The sequence below is a fragment of the Eumetopias jubatus genome, unplaced genomic scaffold, assembly GCF_037043125.1.
Source record: "Eumetopias jubatus isolate StellerSeaLion01/CBP00866 unplaced genomic scaffold, mEumJub1_p1.0 scaffold_15, whole genome shotgun sequence".
In the NCBI taxonomy this organism is placed as follows: Eukaryota; Metazoa; Chordata; class Mammalia; order Carnivora; family Otariidae; genus Eumetopias; species Eumetopias jubatus.
Genome location: NW_028274821.1, coordinates 5,917,006 through 5,939,025, shown reverse-complemented (window position 1 = coordinate 5,939,025; position 22,020 = coordinate 5,917,006). Strand labels below are relative to the sequence as shown.

The window sequence follows — 22,020 nt, the reverse complement described above, 5'->3', positions numbered from 1 at the left end:
CTCAGCGTCACCTACACGTGCACAGACCGGTCAAGCCCGCCCTCGGGCGCCTGCAGGGGGACCTTAGAGAAACGCCGGCAAGGTTCGGGAGCGCTGGCTCAGCTCCGTCCGTGGTAGCGCACGGTGCAAACCACCAAAATGCCCACCAGCAGCAGAAGGGGCTTCAAGTGAACCCCGTCGCTGAACCACAGTGACGCGAGGCAACATGGAGGCCTGTCCCACGCTGCCGGGCCACACGCAGCCAGTCACAAAGGAATATTTATTAGGTACGGCTTTGTAACAAGCTCAAGAAGAGGCAAACTGCATCTTCCTGTTTAGGGATCCATATGCACGCGGTCCAGGAAAGGTAATAAACTTCAAGACCGTATTTCCCTGGGGGGCGGGGCAGGGGAGGGGGAAGAAGTGGGATCAAGAAGGGGGCGCTGGTTCTTTTAGCAGGCACTGCTGATGTTCTTTAAAGTCGACGATGGATACAGAAATACAAAGTTTTATTATTTCTTACAAATATATTTATATATTTAAATTTTATTAAAACTTCTCTGAAAACCCATTTCAGATTTAAAAGACACGAACATCAGAACTCCGTTAGGATGAAGGCTGAAAACAAATACATCTGAGACAGAGACACACACACACTCTCCCTTTTCAGGGCGGCCTGAAGCTGTCCCGAGCAGAGACAAACAGCCCCGCTCACCCCCAGCCGACAGACGCGGGCACCACGCTCCAGCCAGCGCAGCAGGAAGAGAGCTCTGCGCAGGGCAGGGGCCGGGGAACTCGGGCCTGCAGGCCACACTCACCCGTGGAGGCACCGGCTGTGGCCACTCGTGCTCCACAAAAGGGCGGTGACAGAGGCCGTGTGGCTGGCAGAGCCCCAAGTATTTACTACCTGACTCTTTTCGGGAAAAGTGTGCCAACTCCCAGCACTGGGGAAGAAGAGAACCGCAAACAAATCAGAACAGGAGTTTTTAAAAATAAAATGTCGTTTTTCCTAACTACTACTAACGTAATTATAAAATTTTAGCAAGTCACTGAAAACACATTGACTCTCCTAAAAAGGAGCTGTTCTTCACTCAAGGTTTTGTAAATTGTCAAGTTTGTCACATAAGGCATATCGCTGTGTCCTCCAGGACTATAAACAAGGAATAGTTGGCCCTTTATCTCCTCCCTGGTAACTTATATTCCAAGTGTTACTATTATTCAAGTCCATGAATAATTACCTGGGTTATGACTCTTGGCTTTTCTTCCTTTTCCTTTAAGATTTTTTTGTAAAGTAGGCTCTATGCCCAATGTGGGGCTCAAACTCACGACCCCGAGACCCAGAGTTGTGTGCCCTACCGATCGAGCCGACCAGGCGCCCCTGTTTGAAGTTGGCGTTTTCTGTTTCGCAGCCTCGGAGAGAGAGAATGGCTGGAAAAATAAGGCAGCTTAGTTCTTTCTCCTGAGTTATATTGCCAACTTCAGAAAGTTTGCTGAAAACCTAAAATCCACGGACGTTCTAAATCCCGTGTTACTCGTCCCTCTCTAATAAGTTACTGTATTTTCATTATGACATCCTACCTCAAAGGCTACCTAAGATCCTTTTTTTTTTTTTTTTTAAGGTTTTGTTCCTTTATTTGACAGAGAGAGAGAGAGAGAGAGAGCGCGCACAAGCAGAGGGAGCGGCAGAGGGAGAAGCAGGCTTCCCGCTGAGCAGGGAGCCCGATGCGGGGCTCAACCCCAGGACCCCGGGATCATGACCTGAGCCGAAGGCAGACGCTTAACTGACTGAGCCACCCCCGGGTGCCCCTACCTAAGATCACTTTTATTAGCATTTTAAAATCTCGGTTTTATTTTACCAGTGGAATTCAGATTTTTTTCTCAGCCTGCAGACGTTTTTACGATCTGTCCTTCTAAAAGCTCTTCACTCCACAGCACATACTCGCTCTTGTTTTTCTAGGTAGGGGCATTTTTATAATTTGAACAGTTAACAAAACAAGCTGACGTGTCTAGCTCAGCCCCTTGGGAGGAGCGTGTCGCAGATCAGCAAGCCTCTCGGTGGTCAGGCTTTTCCTCACGGCCGCACGCACAAGAGCTGAGCACAAGTGAAGAAACAGGCCGAGCCTGCCGGCTTCCCTGGCGCCCGGTGAAGCTCGGCACACACGAGGCGCTCCCCTCCAGACCCTCCCGCGAAGCTGCTCTTACCTGGAGAAACACCCTCTTCGGCTTCGGGCTGGCGGGATGAGAGCTGTACGGGAAAAACACGCCACCGCAGACCAGGAGGAGCGTGACCGCGCACACCGAGGAGAGAGTCAGCAGGGTTTTCTTTGTGCTCTTGGCAAGGTAGATGAAGTTAATCTAAAGGAGAACGCAGAAACAGGCCAGTTACCGCCGGCTCTGTACCGGGTGTCACCGAGCGACCAAGAGGAGCGCCTGCCGGCACCCCACGCCTGGCAGATTAGCGCCGCCTCGGGGCTTGGCGGCCCGGACAGGAGCCCTGCTGGTGCCAGGCAGCCGGCCGGCGAGACGGGAAAGGACACAGAGACAGGGTCTCGGTTCCGTCGGCAAAGACACCAGGATGGAGACCCAGCACCAGTCAAACCATGACCTTATTTTACTTCTGATTCTCTCAACGCCCCGCGTTAACCACGGCACAGTAGACGCCACCTGTCCGCCAAACATCATGACATCAGGCTTTTGTTAAAGAACCGGAGGTAAGAGTGTAAGCGTAAGCAAGCCGGTCCCAAGGAAACTCAGGTTCCGCTCCTGATGCTCTGGCACCATGCCGCGGTGCTGGCTTCGTCTGGACTTGCACTTAGATGCACCACCAGGACACCACGTGTGGGCCTGGCCCTTCGGGGCTGAGTAACCAGAGCCAACACAGCCTATCGGCACATCTGCCCTTGGGCAGGGGCATCTAGCACATCCTGGACCTGCTTCTACTAGCTTTTTAGTGGCCATGAAATCACAGAAATCGAAGTTGTGGGGGACACAAGTGACTCACGGGGTGCACCCACAGATCCCTCAGGGGTTTGGAAGGAGCCACACTGACCCAATCCCAGCTTCCCTGGTGCCTCCTCCCCCTTATCACCCACCCTCCAGGGTCGGTAAGCAGAGCATGAATGTGAAAAAACTTTAATGGAGATGAAAATGAGAAAACGGGCAAACATTCATAACCCACCATACGCTCTACTATATGAATTAAAGGACCGTAAAGCTGCAGTGCATCAGTATGCCAGCCGGGCTCAGCTCCCGCAAAATGGTACCGGTCTCGGGTCAACGACCTTGCGTTCGTGCACTGTGAGCAAAGACAGGACAGCACCCAAGGAGCTCGGACCGTGAGTTAGCAAAACTACAATGTGTTACCCTGTCTGTCCTTCTCGGTCCTAAAAGTCATAAGATTTTAAAATGTGGTTCCAGAGAACAGTGTCAACCATCCCGCCAAGTAACGACTTCCCCTCCACGGGAAGGCTGCCCAGCTTAGTGTGGAGAGGCTCTCAGATCAAAAGACGACCCGCCTGTCCTGGGCCGTGGCTCCTTCCACCCACGTCCAGTCGCTACGCGGTCCTAAAGCCTCCGCGTAAGCCACGCTCCCACATCCCCTTTCCCCCCTCACACCACGAGGCCCCTCTGCCGCCCCTCCCGCACGTCTCCCGGAGGCCTGGTAACCGCGGCGAATGAGCTGCGATCACAGGGCACGGGAGTGACGATGCGTCTGGATGCCACTACCTTCGGTTTCACTCTTCTTTCTGCCTTAAGTGTGACATCACCATCACTGGGTTCCCAAATGCGTGTGAAATGGAATGAAGAGAGCATGAGAAGGGTCTCTGCAGCGTCCATGGGTGCTGGCTGTCTTGTTCCCGAGTGTCCCGCGGTCACTCAGCAGCAGTCTCATTTAATCGGGACAACCCCAGGACACCGGCTACCCTGCCACCAGACGGGCCCTTAACTGCTTCCTAGCAAGCGGACTCAGTCAGTCCCCGTGCACTGAAAGAACAACTCCGGAGACCGGCGGTTCAGCTCATCTCCCCCAGGGCGGAGACCCGCTGCCTCTACTCAGCCGCCGCCCCAAGGCCGCTCCACGGAGGCGAGGCGCGGAGTGAACGGTGCGGCCACTTCACCTTCTGGTGAAAAGTAAACGAGCTGCTGAAGTATCCCAAGAGGCACTCTCCAGAAGCTTTCCTACTAAAATATAATTCAGAAGGTAATACACCTCAATCCTCTCTCCATGGTTTCTGGGATTCCCTTCCTCGGGGGTCATTTTCCGTCTCCACGGTGAAGTTGTCAGGGTTTAGTTTGTGCTGTTGCACACGGGACAGAACTGAAACGCCCCACATTTTGATCATCACTGCTGAGCACTAACAGCTTTCACCCACCGACCGGGGTGTGTGGGGGGGGGGGACCCAGTTCATGACTCTGCTGACTCTGGATCGCAACCTAATCTACATGTGATGAACCCCAGACCCCTTCAGGCTTCACAGCAGCCAAACCCTTTAGTGACCAGCACAGAGAATTTAAAGGCTTAACATTAAAATCCAAAGAAGTAAACCCTGGAGACATCAAAGCGCATTTCAGAATTCTCCATCCACCCCTGCAAACACCAGTAAGGACTGAATCGTTCTATTAAAGGCCAGATGGCTGGAATGCTCAGACGATCGCAAACAAGAGCGTGCGGAAGAACTGCTCTCCAGGGCCGGATACACAGTTGGGCACGCGGCTGCTTACTGCCTGTTTAAGGGACTTGCACGGACGCTGCCGAGCACGCACGTGGTATCCTTATGTGCCGTCTCTAAATCCTAACCCCCGTGACGTGCCCTTCACCGTATCACTATGGAAAGGCTCACCATCATCTCTGTGGAGGAAAACACTAGAGTAAAGCCACAACTGTTTTTTCTATCTAGTCCCCTAACTGCAAATCTTGGAGTGTATCTGTGGGTATGCAGTAACACTTCTTATTTTCGGGAATTCCAACGAAAAGAGCCACACCACAGAGACCGGCCTCCACGAGAGGGGCCAGGGCCGAGGACACCATGCCCAGGGCAGAACTCTGCCTGGAACTTGCCCACACATTGGGGCTCGTCTTCCCTTGGCAGAACCCCGGGGAGGAGAAACAGGGATGGCAAAGGTAGGACTCTCCCTGCAAGGGCAGAGCACTGACAGAGCAGAATGACAAGGCCCGTGACACTCTGCATCCTCAGTGTCTGTCACCCAAGGAGACAGGCCCCATCGGTGAACTGTGCACCGTTAGCAGCCGGGGAGTCAGCTGAGTGACAACGGAAAAAGCCTCATCAGATTCAGTCTCCCTCCACCAGCTCTAAGAGCACTAATAAAACTACCGTGTATTTATTAACATTTGCTTCTCATTAGGAAGTTGAGAACACACTATTAGGAGTCATTCTAAAAATCCACCACCTGGCGCGCCTGGGTGGCTCAGTCGGTTAAGCGTCTGCCTTTGGCTCATGATCTCAGGGTCCTGGGATCAAGTCCCACGTTGGGCTCCCTGCTCAGCGGGGACTCTGCTTCTCCCTCTGCCCCCTTCACCCCAGCTCATGCTCACTCACTCTCTCCCACATAAAATCTTTAAAATAAATAAAAATAAATAAAAATCTACCACTAAAGCAGTCTCCACCAGATCTTACTTGGTATGCACTCTACAAATTCACCTTCAGGTAGTTTGACAGCTGTGAAGAGATATAACCAGAGGACTTGGGAGGACAAGGAGGTTAAAAACAAAAGAAAACAAAACCACCCCATTTCACCCACATTCTACACACACATTCCCCATTTCTTTTGCATAGGTGTTTCTCAATAAAGCAACACTATTTCACAGAATCTACTGTAGCTAAACTCATCACAAACTTATATAAAAAATGAAGAAAGAAGAAAAAAAATTTAAATGTTTTTTCCTTACAAAATAGGAAGAGAGGATCATGGTACAACCAGCCAAAATGGAAGCCAACACGACGTCAGGTGGGATTTCCGAACCACTCCTCCCGAGGATGGGGGTAAACATCTCGAATACTGCCCAGATGAGGTACAATGCATAAAGATAAGGAATAAACATCCCCAAAAGGTAAAAGGCAATAAATTTTCCTTGGGCACCTAGGGAAAACGAGAAAGAAAACACACATCTCTGAAATTCTACAGTGAGATCCAGATTTTATAGTACTGGTGTACATGAGACAGAATGCTTTTATTCAGTGATAAATAAAATACACATAATAATGCAACAGAGTTATGTAATACATCATTAGCTAAAGTGTTCGTAAATGTGAGCATGGCATGGGGTATGAGGTACCGGATGAAAATCTCTTAACATTTAAAAAAACAAACAGCAACGATCTTGAAAGCCTACCCCCAAAGACCAAAGGGGGGGGAAAGAAAAAGTCCATGCAAATCTTGTTGTAAGCATTTTAAGGTATTTTCCCATTTGCATCAAAACCCCAAATACCGTACCATGCTGCTTAAAGTCTTTGTGCACGCAGAGCTTTGTGAGCAAGGGAAAGGCCACCCAGACAGCACTAATAAACGCCGAGCACAGTCCTCGGTACGTGAGAGCCAGGAGGGAAATGCAGTGCACACACAGCGAGGTGTCAAAGAATACTTCTCCCAGATACTGGTCACTGGCATTCTGAAAGAAAGAAAAACACACCAGTAGTCTCACACGTGGGCCATTCACAAAGACTGTCGCAGTACCATTTTCATTGCTCAGAGGAGCTACATGTGGTCTTAAACTTCAAGGAAATGCTCACGAAGCCACCTCCTGTCAGGACGGCTGCCCTGGGAAGGGGCATTTAGTAAGAGGGAGTGAAAACATCCTGACTCGTGTGCAGAATGTGCTCCCCGTCCGCCAGGCTCATAGTAACCTTTGGAAATTTTCTCAAATCTCCTAAGAACATTCACCCCTGTAAGCTTTTCTATTTACGCAACTTCCAAAGAACTTCAAGCCAAGGAGGGAAAGGACCTGCTCGGAGCAGCTCGACTGCTGCGAAGCCACTGCAGCCCCTCTGGAGCCCGGGCCATGGCGTCTGGCTGGATTCCCGAGGCCTCTAGGCCTCTCCACCTCTCCCCGGCCCTGCGGTGCAGCCCTGCTCCCACCCTGGATTCCTGCGGCTTGCGCGTTCATAAATCTGATCCCTACTTTTGGGCTTTGAGGTCTGCAGACTCTGGCACAGCCCCTGGAGTCCTTCAGAGGAGAGCTGCCTAAGAACTTAATCCGTCCCAACACCTCCGCATAGGAGCTCTGTTCACGCAAACATGGAAGTTATCATTTCAGCGCAGGGACCCCACACCGAAACGGCCCAGGCCCTGGGTGGTACTTCAAGGGCTCAAAACAGTTTCAGTCGTGTGTTTCCAAAACCTGTCCAGGGTCCTCGGACAAACCCCCTCAGACATGAAGGGCCAGCGCTGTGACACCTCTCGATGTTCACCACATCGTGTGAGGATGCGCGGTCTTTAAAACTAATGGAAAAGAAAATAATTCTTAGGACTCTGTTTGAAGCCAAGTCCCACTCAGATGTTTAAAGACACAGGTCTCAGCAGCGCCGACCATACCTTAAACCCCCAAACTGTGGCCAAGGTCGCACAGATGCCCCTGGAACCCGGTTCCCCTCCCCCCGCCTCCTGCCAGGCCTGCGCACGGCCATTCCCCACACCGCCCCCCCCGAGTCCCCGTCCTGCTCAGAACAGGTCAACGGCAGCCCCCCTGATTCTCAGAGCCCTCCTGCAGCCTCCTGCTGGGCAACTTGTCTGGGTAGCAACCTTGTCTTCACCACACAGACCTTCTTCCTGGCTGTGACCCAACTGCATCTTGTGCTCTCCCACCTCTGACCGCCCATCAACCTGCTCTCTATCTGCCACCCTTGCACTCACACTTCACAAACCCAGGTCCAGTGCCCCCGCTTCCTTCACAAAGCTTTCCCGACTTCCACACCCCACAGTCTGGCAGCGCTGGGAACGTGCCACTCTTCCCACTCATCCCCAAGCGCCGCAAGCCCAGATGAAGCTGTGAGCCCCTCAAAGAAAGAGACCGTGCCCTGACGAATCTCCGTACCATCGGCCTTAGCACGGTGCCTGGCCCACCCGGCGCTCTGAGTATTTGTGAAAGGAAACACATTATCCTTCCTGTGGTGTGTCCAGCCCCAAATTTTATGATCAGAAAACTAAAATTAGTCAAAGTAACTGGAACTTTACTAATGGGCATTTCTGTCTCCTGCCCCCTGCCACACTCACCACCCCCCCACGCTCTAACACACCGCTGCACTACGAATAAGCATGTGAACTTGAGCCCCACAGCATCCTCTTTTTAGAAGCTGAAGCCACTAAGATACAAGTATTAGCTCATCCATAAACAGATGGCTGACTTCAAAAACCTCCCTTCACTAGGCCTGTTAACAAGGAAGCACTCCACAGAGCACATCCGGACATGAACTGAAACGGAGACCAAGGTTCAGGCACCAGAGATCCCCATGGAAAGATCTGGATCACCATCTCCTGTGTGTCCATGCTAACCTCTAGCAGGGCAAACAAAAAACAGGTGCGTTGGCAGTCTTGAAAATAAGTAACGGAACTAAGAAAGAGTTTCTCTTTAACTCACAGAACATCTTTGGAAGCCATGGGTCACTCTCACTGTAGTCTGCCTTGGGTCCTGTACTCTGTAACCCTAATTTCCACTTTTCTGTTTACCAAACAAACATATACAATGGAAACCCTAAGTCAGCACCAATCATTCTGGAACCCTCTCTCTCCTCCCCCCCCACCCCGTGCTTCCACCCCCAAGCCACAGCTGATGCTGTCAGCATCTGCATCAACAACACATCGGCTAAAGAAAGGGGAGGGAACTGGAGAGAAAAGTCTAGGTGTGGCTCAAAGGGCAGCAAACGCCTCCCGTGTGTCCACGCCCCACGCCCGAGCTGCCCGAGTGCGGGGGACAGCGGGCGCCCTGGCCCTGCCCCCTGGGGGGACGGAGTGCAGCAGATTCGGCAGAGGCGGAGACAACCCCCCAAACACTGGCAGCTTTACAGCAGCACCGGAACCCCCCCCAAAACCCTCCGAAGATGGTTCTGGGAGCCAGTTTCCTACAATCTTGCCAAACCGTGTTTGCTCGCTTGGAAAGCCACACACACAACGGATCCCACTTGAGTCTGTCTTCGATCCTTGAAGGCAGCAAAAAGAAATCGATAAACATGCCTCACACTTACCACATAATACAGTTTTTTTGCGAGGGTATGTATGAGTACTATTTTGGCCACAGCCGCAGTTCCATACAGACAGACGGAGACATAGAAGTGGTTGTACCACGACAGGGACCGTCCAGCCAGGGAGACGAACACCGCCAGGATGAGCACAGTGACCAGGCTCGTGAACCAGCTTATCAGAGTGATGCCAAGCGCGCAGAAGAAGTCCTTCGTGTAGTTATCGGCTAATGCAGACAAAGCACAAAGCAGACGTCACCAACCTTACCCAGTCAACCTCACGGCCAGTCGGTGGAGGTAAAGGGGCAAACGGCAAAACAAAAAATTCACCATTGTCACTGAAAAGTCCTAACATGTCCCAGGGGTCAGCTCTGTCAAAAACCTGAGCAACAAAAACTATTCAAGGAACAGCTGCTGAGAGCGCGTGGGCACTAAAGACTCGGAGACGCAAGTCCTGCAGTTCGGCTTTAATCTTCAGCGGCTTCGGGACGTTCTGTGGATCAAAATACCGGCAAGAACGGAAGGCTACGTTGCACCCGGCATCCCGCCGGGAAGCTGATGCAGGAGGAGGAGGAGGGCGGCCAGGTGACCGGGGTGGTCTGGCCCTGCACCTTCAGGCTGGTAACCACGCACACCAGCCTGGAGCACGAAACGTTCCGAGCAGAAGGAAACCAACTGGGTCAGACGGCAGGACAGAGCCCTGACCGCTGGTCTGCAGTGTGGACCAGACTCTTTCATGGGCACGTCCACTAACGGTCATCTGTACAAACCATTTCTCAAGAGCTCCGATGTGCCATCTCTGTGGCATAAGCACAAAGAGGCCCACTTCCCCAAGACCAGAAGTGGAATGAGCACATTCATCTGATGATCTTAGGCATGTCTTACCATATAAATCAGACGTTTGGTTTCTTTAAGATTTTGGACTTCTTGAAAAGGGGCAAACAGACTAGAAAAACCTCAGGCAAATTCTTATACCCAGGCCAGCGCTGTGGTCTTAGAGGAAAATACTTACTCTTGTGTTTGGGCTGCAACAACTTTTTGCCCAGATACAACACGCCGGCCATTACCACCACGGAGTTGAAGATTGAGCCGACGCGGGAGGGGTAGGCAATGACAAACAGGCCCAGCACGTCAAAGAAGACCATGTTTCCATGTCGATACTTAGAAGAAGAAGGCAACATATCAGACGTAGCTAGATATTTAAGAACCGCTAAAATGTTGTCACCTATTAGTAAAGAAGAGAAAGAGAACGAAGGTGAATAAACCACGCGGCCTGAGTAAGGACCTAACTGACAGAATGCAGGCAGGGAGCGCTTTCTGCCCCCGGCCCCCCAGCGTTCTCACAAAATGTCTCAAAGAGGCCCATGCACCCACTCTGTCTCGTCTCCACAGAGACGCTCAGCCAGCTGGCCTTCATCCTCTCCCTTCCACGAGAACTGTTCTCTGACCCACTCTTTCCTCAATGTTGACAAACCCAAAGACTGTTTCTTAGTCTGTTCATTTAACATATACCTTAAATACTGCTCTAGATACCAGAATTTCAGTGCTGAGCCAAGAGACACAAGCCCCTCAGGAAGCCCACAGACACCAAACACGCAGTTACGTGTGTGTTCAGAATGAGGAATGTCAATTATATTTCATTTAAAACATGAATACAGACAGGTAGGAGAGGCCCCCGGGACCCCATCATGGGCAGCTGATGGAGTGTGAGAAGTTAGAGAGGCATTTCTATCTAGATGCTCCTAGAAAAGCACTTGTGTGCTTGCTGCTCGGGGCCGAGGAAGGGCAGTGAGCATGACGGGCAGGCAGCCCACAACGCCAGAGCCACGAGGTGAAAGCTCGGAGGGGACTTTCCAAATACAACCCAAGTCTGACCCCGGAGTCCTCAGCCACGGCGCTGGGGAGCACGAGAGTCCCTGGCGGCCGGAGCCGGGCGCACCAGAGCCCCCGGAACTCTCACGCGGGAGCGGGAAGCAGCCGTGAGTGACTGGGGCGGTTCTCCCTCGCTCGTCCCGGCGCTGACCACCTCTGCTTCCCCTGAGACGCCACGCTGTCTTATCGTGCCATTTCGGTCACTGGCTTTTCCATCTGCCTGCAAATGTGTTTTCCCCAAAAGCTCAGGTTGAGTCCTCTACCTTTGCTTCACTCTTCCCAAGCCCATTCCCACCCCCCATGCTTCTCTGGTTTTCTTGATGCCTTTGATTCCCAAACCTGTACTCCCAGTTCCACCAAGAGCTCGAATACCATGTGGGAACGTCCATCCGGCCGGTTTACCGACCCCTCCGTCGATGTGTGACGGAGCTGACAGCCTCCTTCCCCTCTCCACGACTGCTCTGGGTGAGGTCACCTTCCCACGTCCCCATCAGGGTCAATGGCACCGTCTTTCCCCAGCCAGCTGGGCCTCAGACTTCACAGCCGTCCCTGCCGCCGGCCGCCTGGTTCATCCCTTCCTTCCAACTGGTCAGCTCTTGTACAAGTTCCACCCAGACTGTAGTGTGACACTACTCACCAACGATCCACACACACACACACACCTTACCCACGCTCTGCTCTTGCCTGGAGCATCCTTCTCTTCTGCACGGCGCCAAATCCCGTCAACTCTTTCATTAAGGTTCCCCATCAGACTCCCCTCCCCTGACTACTCCAGATTTCTCTGGAAAGCACATTAACCCTCTGGCCCCTGTGTTGTCCTGACCCCTGTTCTGTAACGCCCCCACCTGCCCTCACCACCCAAGTTGGACTGATGTGACTTTCTACACCCGGGCAAGCTGTCCTCTAACACGCGCCGGCGCCCCCTCCGACGTCTGGCTTCCATTCTGGTACGCGCTCATCGCTCAGCCCCCTCGCGTGCATCCTGGGCCTGCTCTCTCTTTCCAGTGCCTCACAATGAAGAGTCTTACAGTCCTGATGGCTAACCTAGACTTCAAGGCTAAAATTCGAGCCCCTCATCTCTCTCACTCCAAAGCCCCACCCAGCCCGCGCACACCACACACCGCGTCCCTAACGCACCGTCCACAGGGTAGTTACAGGTCTGTAGGTCAGCCCTGATATTCCATCTTAACATAGAACAAGAGTCTACATTTGAATACCAACCTGCTCTCTGAATGGAATCTGTTAGAATTCTGTCCGCTGTGTCATACTTGGTGTGATAAATGTATCCATTCTCAATAAAAGCTAAGTCAATTCCTAGAGACACAAAAAAACAAGACGTCATTTTGCTCTGAAGAACCACCTTTAAGCCTATCTGTCTAACATTAAATTTCTAAGAGACAAAATGTCAAAGCCGTGGCGTGACTGCTTAGTCACGTTTATGAATGTCTAAGAGAATTCAGAGCCGTGGCACAGCATGACTGAGGAAGTCCTCACATCAGGGAGACCTCACAAGTCACACGGCAAGGGGCAGGCGTACAGGGCTTAGGAGGCCGTGGGAACTTTGCCGTCTACACGCTGGCCGAGCCAGAGCCAAACTCTAACTTCGTCAGCCGTACAAACCGCCCAGCAACCAGCGAAGCAAGACCACAACAAAGCCAGAGACCCCTCCAGGATCTACGGCCACCTTTGTGGGGGGGGGGGTAATGAAATGCTAACCAGCTGTCCCCCGTGCTGCCACTGTGTGGGCAAGATGACATGTTCTAGGGAAGGCAAGCGTTTAAATTAGCCCAGAGTTTAAAAGAAAAGGAAAACATCTGGCAATCAGTTTCAGTGACTCAGAATACACAGCTCTCAGGCACAGAGCGTGCTCTCCGGATATGCTGTTTGCTCACAATCTTGCCAACAAGTAGAACTTGCTTCTGCTTAATCGCTATCGCACCACGACCCACAATAATCCACAAAATACCTGGAATGTTCCCAAAATCCCTGTAGATGCGGAAGTCGGTATCTGAAGGAATGATTCCACTCTGAAAAACCTCCTGAGCCACCACGGAAGCGAATGGGTGCTTAGCGGCGGAAACATACGCTTGGACCAGCCACGGGTTCTCAGGACCTAGAAGGAACACGGGCACACAGTACAAGGTAACGTGGCACTGTTCTTAACACACACGGAACAGCCACCGCGGTGGTCTGGGGAGCCAGGTGGTCTGGGGATGCAGGTCCAAAGTCCTTTCTAGCATTTCTCTGATAAGTGTGTATTAACTTGAAGAATGAGAAATCACAGAAAACACTATTTTTAATTACAAAATAACAGCACTATAAAAAGTTGAAGATTAAAGATGAAGAACTACCCAAAAGTCCATCATCCTAAGACAACTATTTTCACCCTTACATCTTCAACCGTCCTGTAAACACACGGTTGTTTGTACACAGCTGGACCCACGGGGCATACAGACTCTACGTCGTGCTTTAACATATTAAACACATCCTAAGTCCCAGATACTACAATAATCATTTTAATAACTGTAAAACTTTTCACCAAAAATACCAGAAGTTCTATATTATTGTTTATATATTTTTATTATTAATAATTCTGCACTAACATCTTTATGCATCTATGGCTCTGTCAAATGCAGGAGATTTTTCTTTGGGATAGTGAGAGATGTTCAGGGTCCATCACCCAGTCCCTCCCTGCTGCTAACTCTGGCCGTAACGTCGCCCCATCTCTGACTGGCGGCTTCTCCTTCAGCCTGGGTCCCAGAACGAATGACACACAAAGAACAAAACCGCCATGGAACAGAACTGCAGCGAGTCAGGAACATAAATGTCATGAGTGAGAAATATGCTGTGTAATCCACTGAGATTCAGAGATTGTTTCTTACAACAAAATTTCACCAAACGCTGACTGATGTGGGCAGATCGTGTCTAAGAATATTAACATTTTCATAACTTTATAAACAAATAATCAAATTGCTTTCCTACTGAAACGATGACCATAAAAGACGGAGAAGGGAGGGAGGGACAGCACAGAACCAAACACCCAGGTGACCCAGCGACGAGTCACCAGACACGGATTTTAAGAACACAGTTAGAATTTTACCAGAGAGTCCAATGGAAACCCTTTAAAACTGAGGGTAAGAACTTTAATGGATGGTTTACTCCAAGGTTTGACACAGCAGAAGAAAGGATTATAGAGCAACTGGGTTGGAGCACAAAAAGAAAAAGGGATGTTAAATACAGAAATGCGTGTCAGAGACGTATAGGGCTCAGTAGCCCCAGAGAAAGGACACGGAATGGAGCAGAAGCAATGTTTTGAAGAAAGAACGGCCAATAAGTTTCCAAAAGTCATAGAAAACATCAAGCTATGAATTCAAAAAGCTCTACAAATCCCAAAGAGGATAAATACAAGGGAGAAAACATACCTAGCACTAAGAACTTGCTTCGAAATTGCATCATCCACTAGGAGGACCAGGTCTCCTTAGGGAATGGCTGATCCCAGACCCCGGGTGGGGGCAGTACAAGCGTACTTGGAATGCCTCGTGCCGGGAGAGGAGAAACACATCCACAGGATGCAAGCACCAGGTGAAGGGGCTACCACTGGCCTAAGTGCTGACAACTCCCGCATCAAGATGGCAGCAACACAGCATAGAAAACACATGACACGTGGAAAGAAATACACAAACAAGGGAGAACGGAACGCTTTCCTTTGAGCAGAATTCCAGCTATCAGCTATGGACGGAATGATGGAGCCAGAACACTCAACACTGGGCTAACTAACGTCACAGTAAAAATGCTGTGCATCCAGAATCATCCATGTCTGCCAAAACCAGGATCAAAGTCTCATGAGAAACGGAGTGTGTACTCAGTGACAGAGTACCTATTACAAAGGGAAAACAGTAACTTCACAAAGCAGAAAAACCTGGCAAATACCATCATCAAATGACCAGAAGCTACCATCACCACTGGTGCTCAGACACAGGCCGAGACTCCCGACATGCGCACTGAGAACACAGATTGTGAAAGAACGGTGGTGATTATCAAACTGAATCATGTCAAGATGCTAGTATTAAAATACTATGACAACTAGATGTTAATAACCAAAATTATCCTATTAAAATATTATGAAAACCATACTGAAAAATGGGTAAAGCTAAATCAGAAAGGAGAGCATCATCAACAGCAGGATGATAACGGGCCCTCTGGGGAGGGAGGGAGCTGCATCTGAGAAGGGGCAGGGAGAGCCCATGGGAGGTGGGACCTACGTCTAGCTCCTTCCATCCGCAGGGATACAGACGTATTCACCTTACCATGATTAAGTTTTTCACTCTTACACTTTTTAATGTGTGTGTTATATAATCACTGTGACGGGTCTAATAAAACATGACAATCAAGAGCTCTTTGTTCCCGGATTGGAACTCTGATTAAAAACAAAAACAGCTATGTCATTATTGGAACAATTGGAAAATCAAAAACATGAGATAATAGTTTTATATTAAAATCATATCAACGATATTATATATTATGTATAACAGCACCATATATGTACTGTTATGAAGGAACATATCCTTTTTTATCTACTTAGATGATTATGTTGAGATTATCAATTGAGATGGTTTTTCTCCTTTATTATGCTAATGTGGTAAAATACACAGATTGATTTTCAAATATTAAACCATCTTCATTTAACCATTCATAAAGTTGCAGGATATAAAATCCACATACAAAAATCAGTTACAGGGGCGCCTGGGTGGCTCAGTCGTTAAGCTTCTGCCTTCGGCTCAGGTCATGATCCCAGGGTCCTGGGATCAAGCCCCACATTGGGCTCTCTGCTCTGCAGGAAGCCTGCTTCTCCCTCTTCTACTCCCCCTGCTTGTGTTCCCTCTCTTGCTGTGTCTCTCTCTGTCAAATAAATAAAATCTTTAATAAAAAAAAAAATCAGTTACGTTTCCTACATTAATAATGAAAAATTAAGAAAACAATCCCATTTACAATTGCACCAAAAAAAGTATCTAGGAACAACTAACGACGTCAAAGACCTGTTACTTGGAAAACTGCAAGACACTGATGAGACAAAGTGAAGACACAAATACATGGAAAGATATTCCATGTTCATGGACTAGAAGAACTGATATTGTTAAAACGTACATACTACCCAGAACAATATACAGAGTCAATGCAATCCCTATCAAAATTCCAATGGCATTTTTCATGAAATGGAACAGACAATTCTAAAATTTGTATGGAAGCACAAAAGATCACGAATAGCCAAAGCAAACTTGAGAAAGAAGAACAAAGCTGGGGGGCACAACATTTCCTGATTTCAGGCTATATCACAAAGCTATTGTAATCAAAATAGTACGGTACTGGCATAAAAACAGACACACATCAATGGAACAGAATAGAGAGCTCAGAAATAAACCCACACATACATGTTCAATTAATTTATGCGAAGCCAAGAATATACAGTGGGAAAGGACAATCTCTCTTCAATAAATGGTGTTGGGAACACTGTACAGTCACATGCACAAGAATGAAACTGGCCCACTCTCTTACATTACACACAAATTAACTCAAAATGGATTAAAGATCTGAAAACATAAAATCTGAAACTATAAAACTCCTAGAAGAAAATGTGGGTAGTAATAAGCTCCTTGACATCAGTCTTGACAACGATTTTTTGGACCTCACACCAAAAGCAAAGGCAACAAAAGTTAAAACAAGTTAAGTGGGAATACATCAAGCTAAAAAGCTTCTTCACAGCAAAGGAAACCACCAAGAAAATTAAAAGGCAACCTGCAGAATGGGAGAAAATATTTGCAAATCATGTATATGATAAAAGGTTGATATCCAAAATATATAAAGAACTCCTACAAGTCAATAGCAAAAAAAAAAAAAAAAAAAAATCAAATTTAAAAAAAATGGATAGAAGATTTGAATAGACATATTTCCAAATAAGACATTCAAATAGCCACTGGGTACACAAAAAGGTGCTCAGCATCACTCATCACCAGGGGAATGCAAATCAAAACCACAATGAGGTATCATCACACACCCATTAGAACAGCTTTTACCAAAAAGACAAGAAACAAAGTGTCAGTGAAGATGTGGGGAAAAGGGAACCCCTGTGCACTGCTGGTGGGAACGTAAACTGGTGCAGCCACTGTGGAAAAGAGTATGCGGCCCCACGCACACCACGGCCCCACGCACACCCACAAACCCCCATGCACACCGCGGCCCCACGCACACCGTGTCCCCACGCACACTGCAGCATTACCCACAATAGCCAGGATATGGGAACGACCTAAGTGTCCGTCGACAGATGAATGGATAAAGAAAATGTGGTACATATATACACAATGGAATATCATTCAGCCATTAAAAAAGAAGGAAATCTCGTCATTTGCAACAGCATGGATAGACCTTGAGGGCATTATGCTAAATAAGTCATACAGAGAAAAGGAAATACCGTATGATCTCACTTATATGTGAAATAGAAAAGAAAACAAATGTTCATAACAGCACCCCTCCTAAGAGCCAAAACCTACAAACAATCTAACATCACCAGTAGAATAGCTATTCTTGTCAATGGGATAGTATTCAGCAGTAAAAAAGAATGAAGTCCTGCTAAACACAAGACAGATGAATCTTACAGACATGATGCTGAGTCAAAAAGAAGCCATACACAAAAGAAAACATAGTGTGGGAGTCAAGTTATAGAAAGTTTAAATACAAGCAAAATTAAATGTCAGGACGTAAGTCCGGAAAGCAGTAACCGTCTTCGGGAGGAAGCTGGGAAAGGTCACAGCAGAGGATCCTGGAGTGCGGGCAACACTCTCAATTCTGATCTGAGTTCTGGTTACATGATTATATTGTTTGTAAAAATTCATCAGGCTGAAGAGGCAGAGCTGTGTGCTTTTCTTTTACAATAAAAGACAAAATAAAGACACTTAAAATGTTAATACTTGTGAAAAAGGTAAGACCCATCAGCAGGAAAGAAATGTCCAGGTTTCAATGTCCGCTAACTGGCCTTTAAGCCCCTGGAGATCCAACTACTGCGTGTCAGCACTCCGGCCTGGCTCCAGCCTCTCACTAATCGCCCACTGAGGTCTACAGGTCAAGTTCTGGCACAAAAAGGGAGTCTGGGGAGACTGGGGTGGGCAAGTTAGTCAGCTCCTGAGTGAGCTATGCCCCGTAATACAAACGAGGCAAAGGGAGGCCTTAGATGAGAAATTACAGAACTGAGGGTTTTACTCAGTGCTTACTAATCTTAAGGGGTGGGTACTAACACTATGCAATATTACGGACGAGGAACTACAGCACGAGCAGTTGTGGGACTGGCTCAGGGCTGCTTGCCGAGGGTGTGTGATCTGGGACCTGACCTTGGGGCGTCTGGCTGGAGCCTGTGCTGGCTGCTACGAGAGCCAAGACAGACAAGGAACTCCACTCCTGAAGAATGTCGCAATCGCTGGGAACAGAGAAACGAGCAGTGGTCAGAAGAGGGGAAAAATGTCCAGGTCTCCCTGAACATAACCAGTCTCCTGAGCATGCACCTAGAAGGCGTTCTCAGTTTTTCAGTCTTATAAAAAAGCTGAGACGACTATGCAGTACCTGGATCGATGTGTCCATGGGCAGCTATTTCTACGGGATAAATTCCTACAAGTGGCCTTGCTGGACAGGAGGGTCTGCACGTTTTTTAAAGTGGTACCTGTTGCCAAACTGCCCCCCAAAAGCCTCAATCTACACTTGCCCCAACACTGTATGACACGGTCTACTCCACCAGCACCGGGCATTACCATCCTGCTGACTTTCTGCAATCTAAAGCTTAAAAAATTCATTGAAAAAATAGATAAAAGTTTAAAAACTTACCGTTATCTGAATTTATATTTCTTCTGAAATTAAGCTTGACTACTTAGTTTGGCAGTTTCTTAAAAAGTTAAACATAAATTTACCACATGACCTAGGTAACCACCCAAAAGAAAGGAAAACACACTTGCACACGAATGCTCACAGCACCATTATTCCTGAGAGCCTGAAAGCGGAATCAATCCAAAAGTCCACTGACGGACGAAGGGATCAACAAAACGCAGTCTATCCATACAACGGAACATAATTCAGTCCTAAAGAGAAGGAAGTACTCACACGTGTTACAACATGGATAAACCTTAGAAAACATGCTATGTGTTGAAAAAGCCAGACTAGTGAGTGTGCGGCTTCTCTTTGGGGTGATGAGAAGATTCTAGAATTGACTGCAGTGATGGCCACTCAACTCTGTGAAGAGATCTAAAAACCACTGAGTTTTACTTTAAATGGGTGAATTACAAGGTATGTGGCTTACACCTCAATAAAGCTCTATTCTGTTTTAAATGAATGTGATCTCAAGCAGGTTATAAAACAGTCAATAGAGTAAGACTGCATTTTTGTGATCTATATTAACTTACTCTATCTCTGTGTGTGTACAGAAAAAAATTCCAGAAGAGTAGGGACTAACCCATCACACTGGTTTGCTCTGGGGCAGGACACAGGGCACGATATTCTTCACAAGAGAAAAAAGGGATTCCGTGACCCCTTTGCTTTTGGGCTTCTACTCGAGGTTGGTAGTATCTGAATTTTTCACAGGCGACATTTATTACTGGTTTAATCTGATTAAATTTTAAAATAACGGATTTTATAACACCTTCAAATGATTCAAACAGCCTTACTGGGTCATGACATAAATCATTAATCTGATAAAGTAAGTCATTCTTTCATGGACCCTGGCCCCTTTCAGAACTAGGTGGTAATGATTATTCCAGGCACTAAAAACTCCCCGAGTGAATGTCTCCCTCTGAAGGGACAATGGCACACTAGCGAGTACAAACCGTTTGAACCCAGACGTTTCCAGGACAGGAGAAGTGCCTGTTTCCAAAGCTGAGGGCGGGGCAACCTAGCAGGACTCCACATCCTGGGGGCTTTATCCTCTCAGTCACACGTGGAAGGCAGGCGGACTTGCCCTCGCAAAGTCACCCCCGCAAGGACACCAGGCTTTAGCGGGCAGTGGCACAGGGAAGGGAGAGCCTGAGAAAGGTGCTGGAAGGTCAGAGCGTGCCCGGGAGGCTGTCCCGTATGCGGTTCAGCCACAAGAATAAGCTACCAAAACCTACAGGGAAAACAAAGCGTAAAAACTCGGAAAGGGGGGGAAACATTCCCTCCAAATCTTCTGTAGGATGCCCCTCCAGAAAAAAATTAATTCTGAAGTGTGAGGATTTTATTTTCAAATGAGTGAAACGTTTAAATTGTATATACAGTTAACCCTTGAACAACATGGGTTTGAACTGTGCTGGTCCACTTGTGGATTTTTTTCAATAAATGTGTAACACTGGAAGTGTATTTTCTCTTATGATTTTCCTAATAATATTTTTTTAAAGATTTATTTATTTTAAGACAGAATGAGAGAGAGAGAGAGTACATGAGAGGGGAGAGGGTTAGAGGGAGAAGCAGGCTCCTCGCTGAGCTGAGCAGGGAGCCCGATGCGGGACTCGATCCCGGGACTTCGGGATCATGACCTGAGCTGAAGGCAGTCGCTTAACCAACTGAGCCACCCAGGTGCCCAATATTTTCTTTTCTCTAGCTCACTCTATTATAAGGTTATAATATACAATACACACAAGATATAAAATGTGTGTTGATCGACTGCTCGTTACCAGTCAGGCTTCCGGTGTACGGCAGACCAGTAGTTAGGTTTTTAGGGAGTCAAGAGTTACACACAGATTTTCAACCATTCAGGGGATCAGTGCCCCTGACCCCTGCGTTGTCCAAGGACCAACTGTATATTGCTAATTAGTGACAAGTCTATTCTTTGCTTTTATTATTAAAGTAATCAAATGCAATGTAAAAAATGTAAACAATACAGAAAACTATAAAGAGTGTAAGTAAAGCAGTAATGACAATTCTGGTTTTAAATTCATGAAGCGATGGCGAGCTCAAACTGGCTTTTCACATGCAGCCCCATCCTCCACCCCAGGAACGCCCACCCCCACTCCACCCGCTGACACTCACCAGCCAGCAGTGACCGTTACTGTAGTTTGTTTAAATCTTTCCAGATAAAACAATTACATCTAAAATGTGTGCAAGTGTACAATGTTTATGGAAAACTATCTACATTTAGTAAAAAGAGCATGTGCTATAGGCTACTCACACCTAGCCGAAGGGGGTACTCGATAACTGTAAATGAAATTAACTTGGATCTAGATCTAACCAGCCCTAGGGACATGTGTTTTAACTTCTCTAGACTACGTATGTGTAAAATATATTACTACATATGCCCAGAATATGTGTGTGTGCATACAGATGCACAGAATAAATTCAGGAGAGGTACAGACTCCACCTCAGGTCTGGTTTTGATCTGGGTCCTAGGAGTCCGGGAGTACAGTGCAAACGATCGAGCACTTCACACGGAGTACGTTCCCAGGAGGGAAGACCCACAGACACTCCTGCCCGAGCGGAGCCCTGACATTTTCACTGGAGGACAGACATCAGCTTTGCTTACAGAATTTCCTCTTGCTGCTTTTTGATCTGGAGGTTGTTTCATCACGTAACCCCCCTATCCTGACTGAACCCCAGAACAGTAGGAGCACAGAGCACAGTGCAGCCTCTCCTGAGCCCCACAGATGTCAGCACCAGCTGCCAGCGAGTTCGGTGAGGGCGTCAGAGCAAACAGAAAGGTTGGAAAGTGAGAAGGAAAGCAGCACCTCCCTCCCATGTCATGACCTTGAGATTCTCAGAGGTCAGCTGACATAAAACATACATCCATTTTTGAAGGGTAAGCATCTAAAATAAGTTGGATGGAGAATATTAAAATACGGTACTGTTTAGGTTATATATAAAGGCATGCTTAGCACATCTTCACCAATACCGAGTCTGTAAAGGGCACTACAAAGTTCCCCTATCAGCTTACTCACTTCTCCTGGCCCATCTCAGGTCCCCCATTACAGAACTTCTA

General features: G+C 48.1%; 1 protein-coding gene across 1 annotated transcript in view; it reads right to left on the bottom strand.

The window, feature by feature from the left end:
* Window positions 1–22,020, bottom strand: part of ERMP1 (endoplasmic reticulum metallopeptidase 1) — a 41,762-nt gene that overhangs the window by 11,738 nt on the left and 8,004 nt on the right. The window contains exons 5-11 of the mRNA XM_028117350.2: window positions 13,009–13,155; window positions 12,264–12,356; window positions 10,183–10,395; window positions 9,177–9,397; window positions 6,433–6,607; window positions 5,888–6,078; window positions 2,182–2,334 (exon numbers count right to left, since the gene is read on the bottom strand). Of these exons, the coding sequence (XP_027973151.1) occupies window positions 2,182–2,334; window positions 5,888–6,078; window positions 6,433–6,607; window positions 9,177–9,397; window positions 10,183–10,395; window positions 12,264–12,356; window positions 13,009–13,155 (1,193 nt within the window). The remainder of the gene's footprint in view (window positions 1–2,181; window positions 2,335–5,887; window positions 6,079–6,432; window positions 6,608–9,176; window positions 9,398–10,182; window positions 10,396–12,263; window positions 12,357–13,008; window positions 13,156–22,020) is intronic.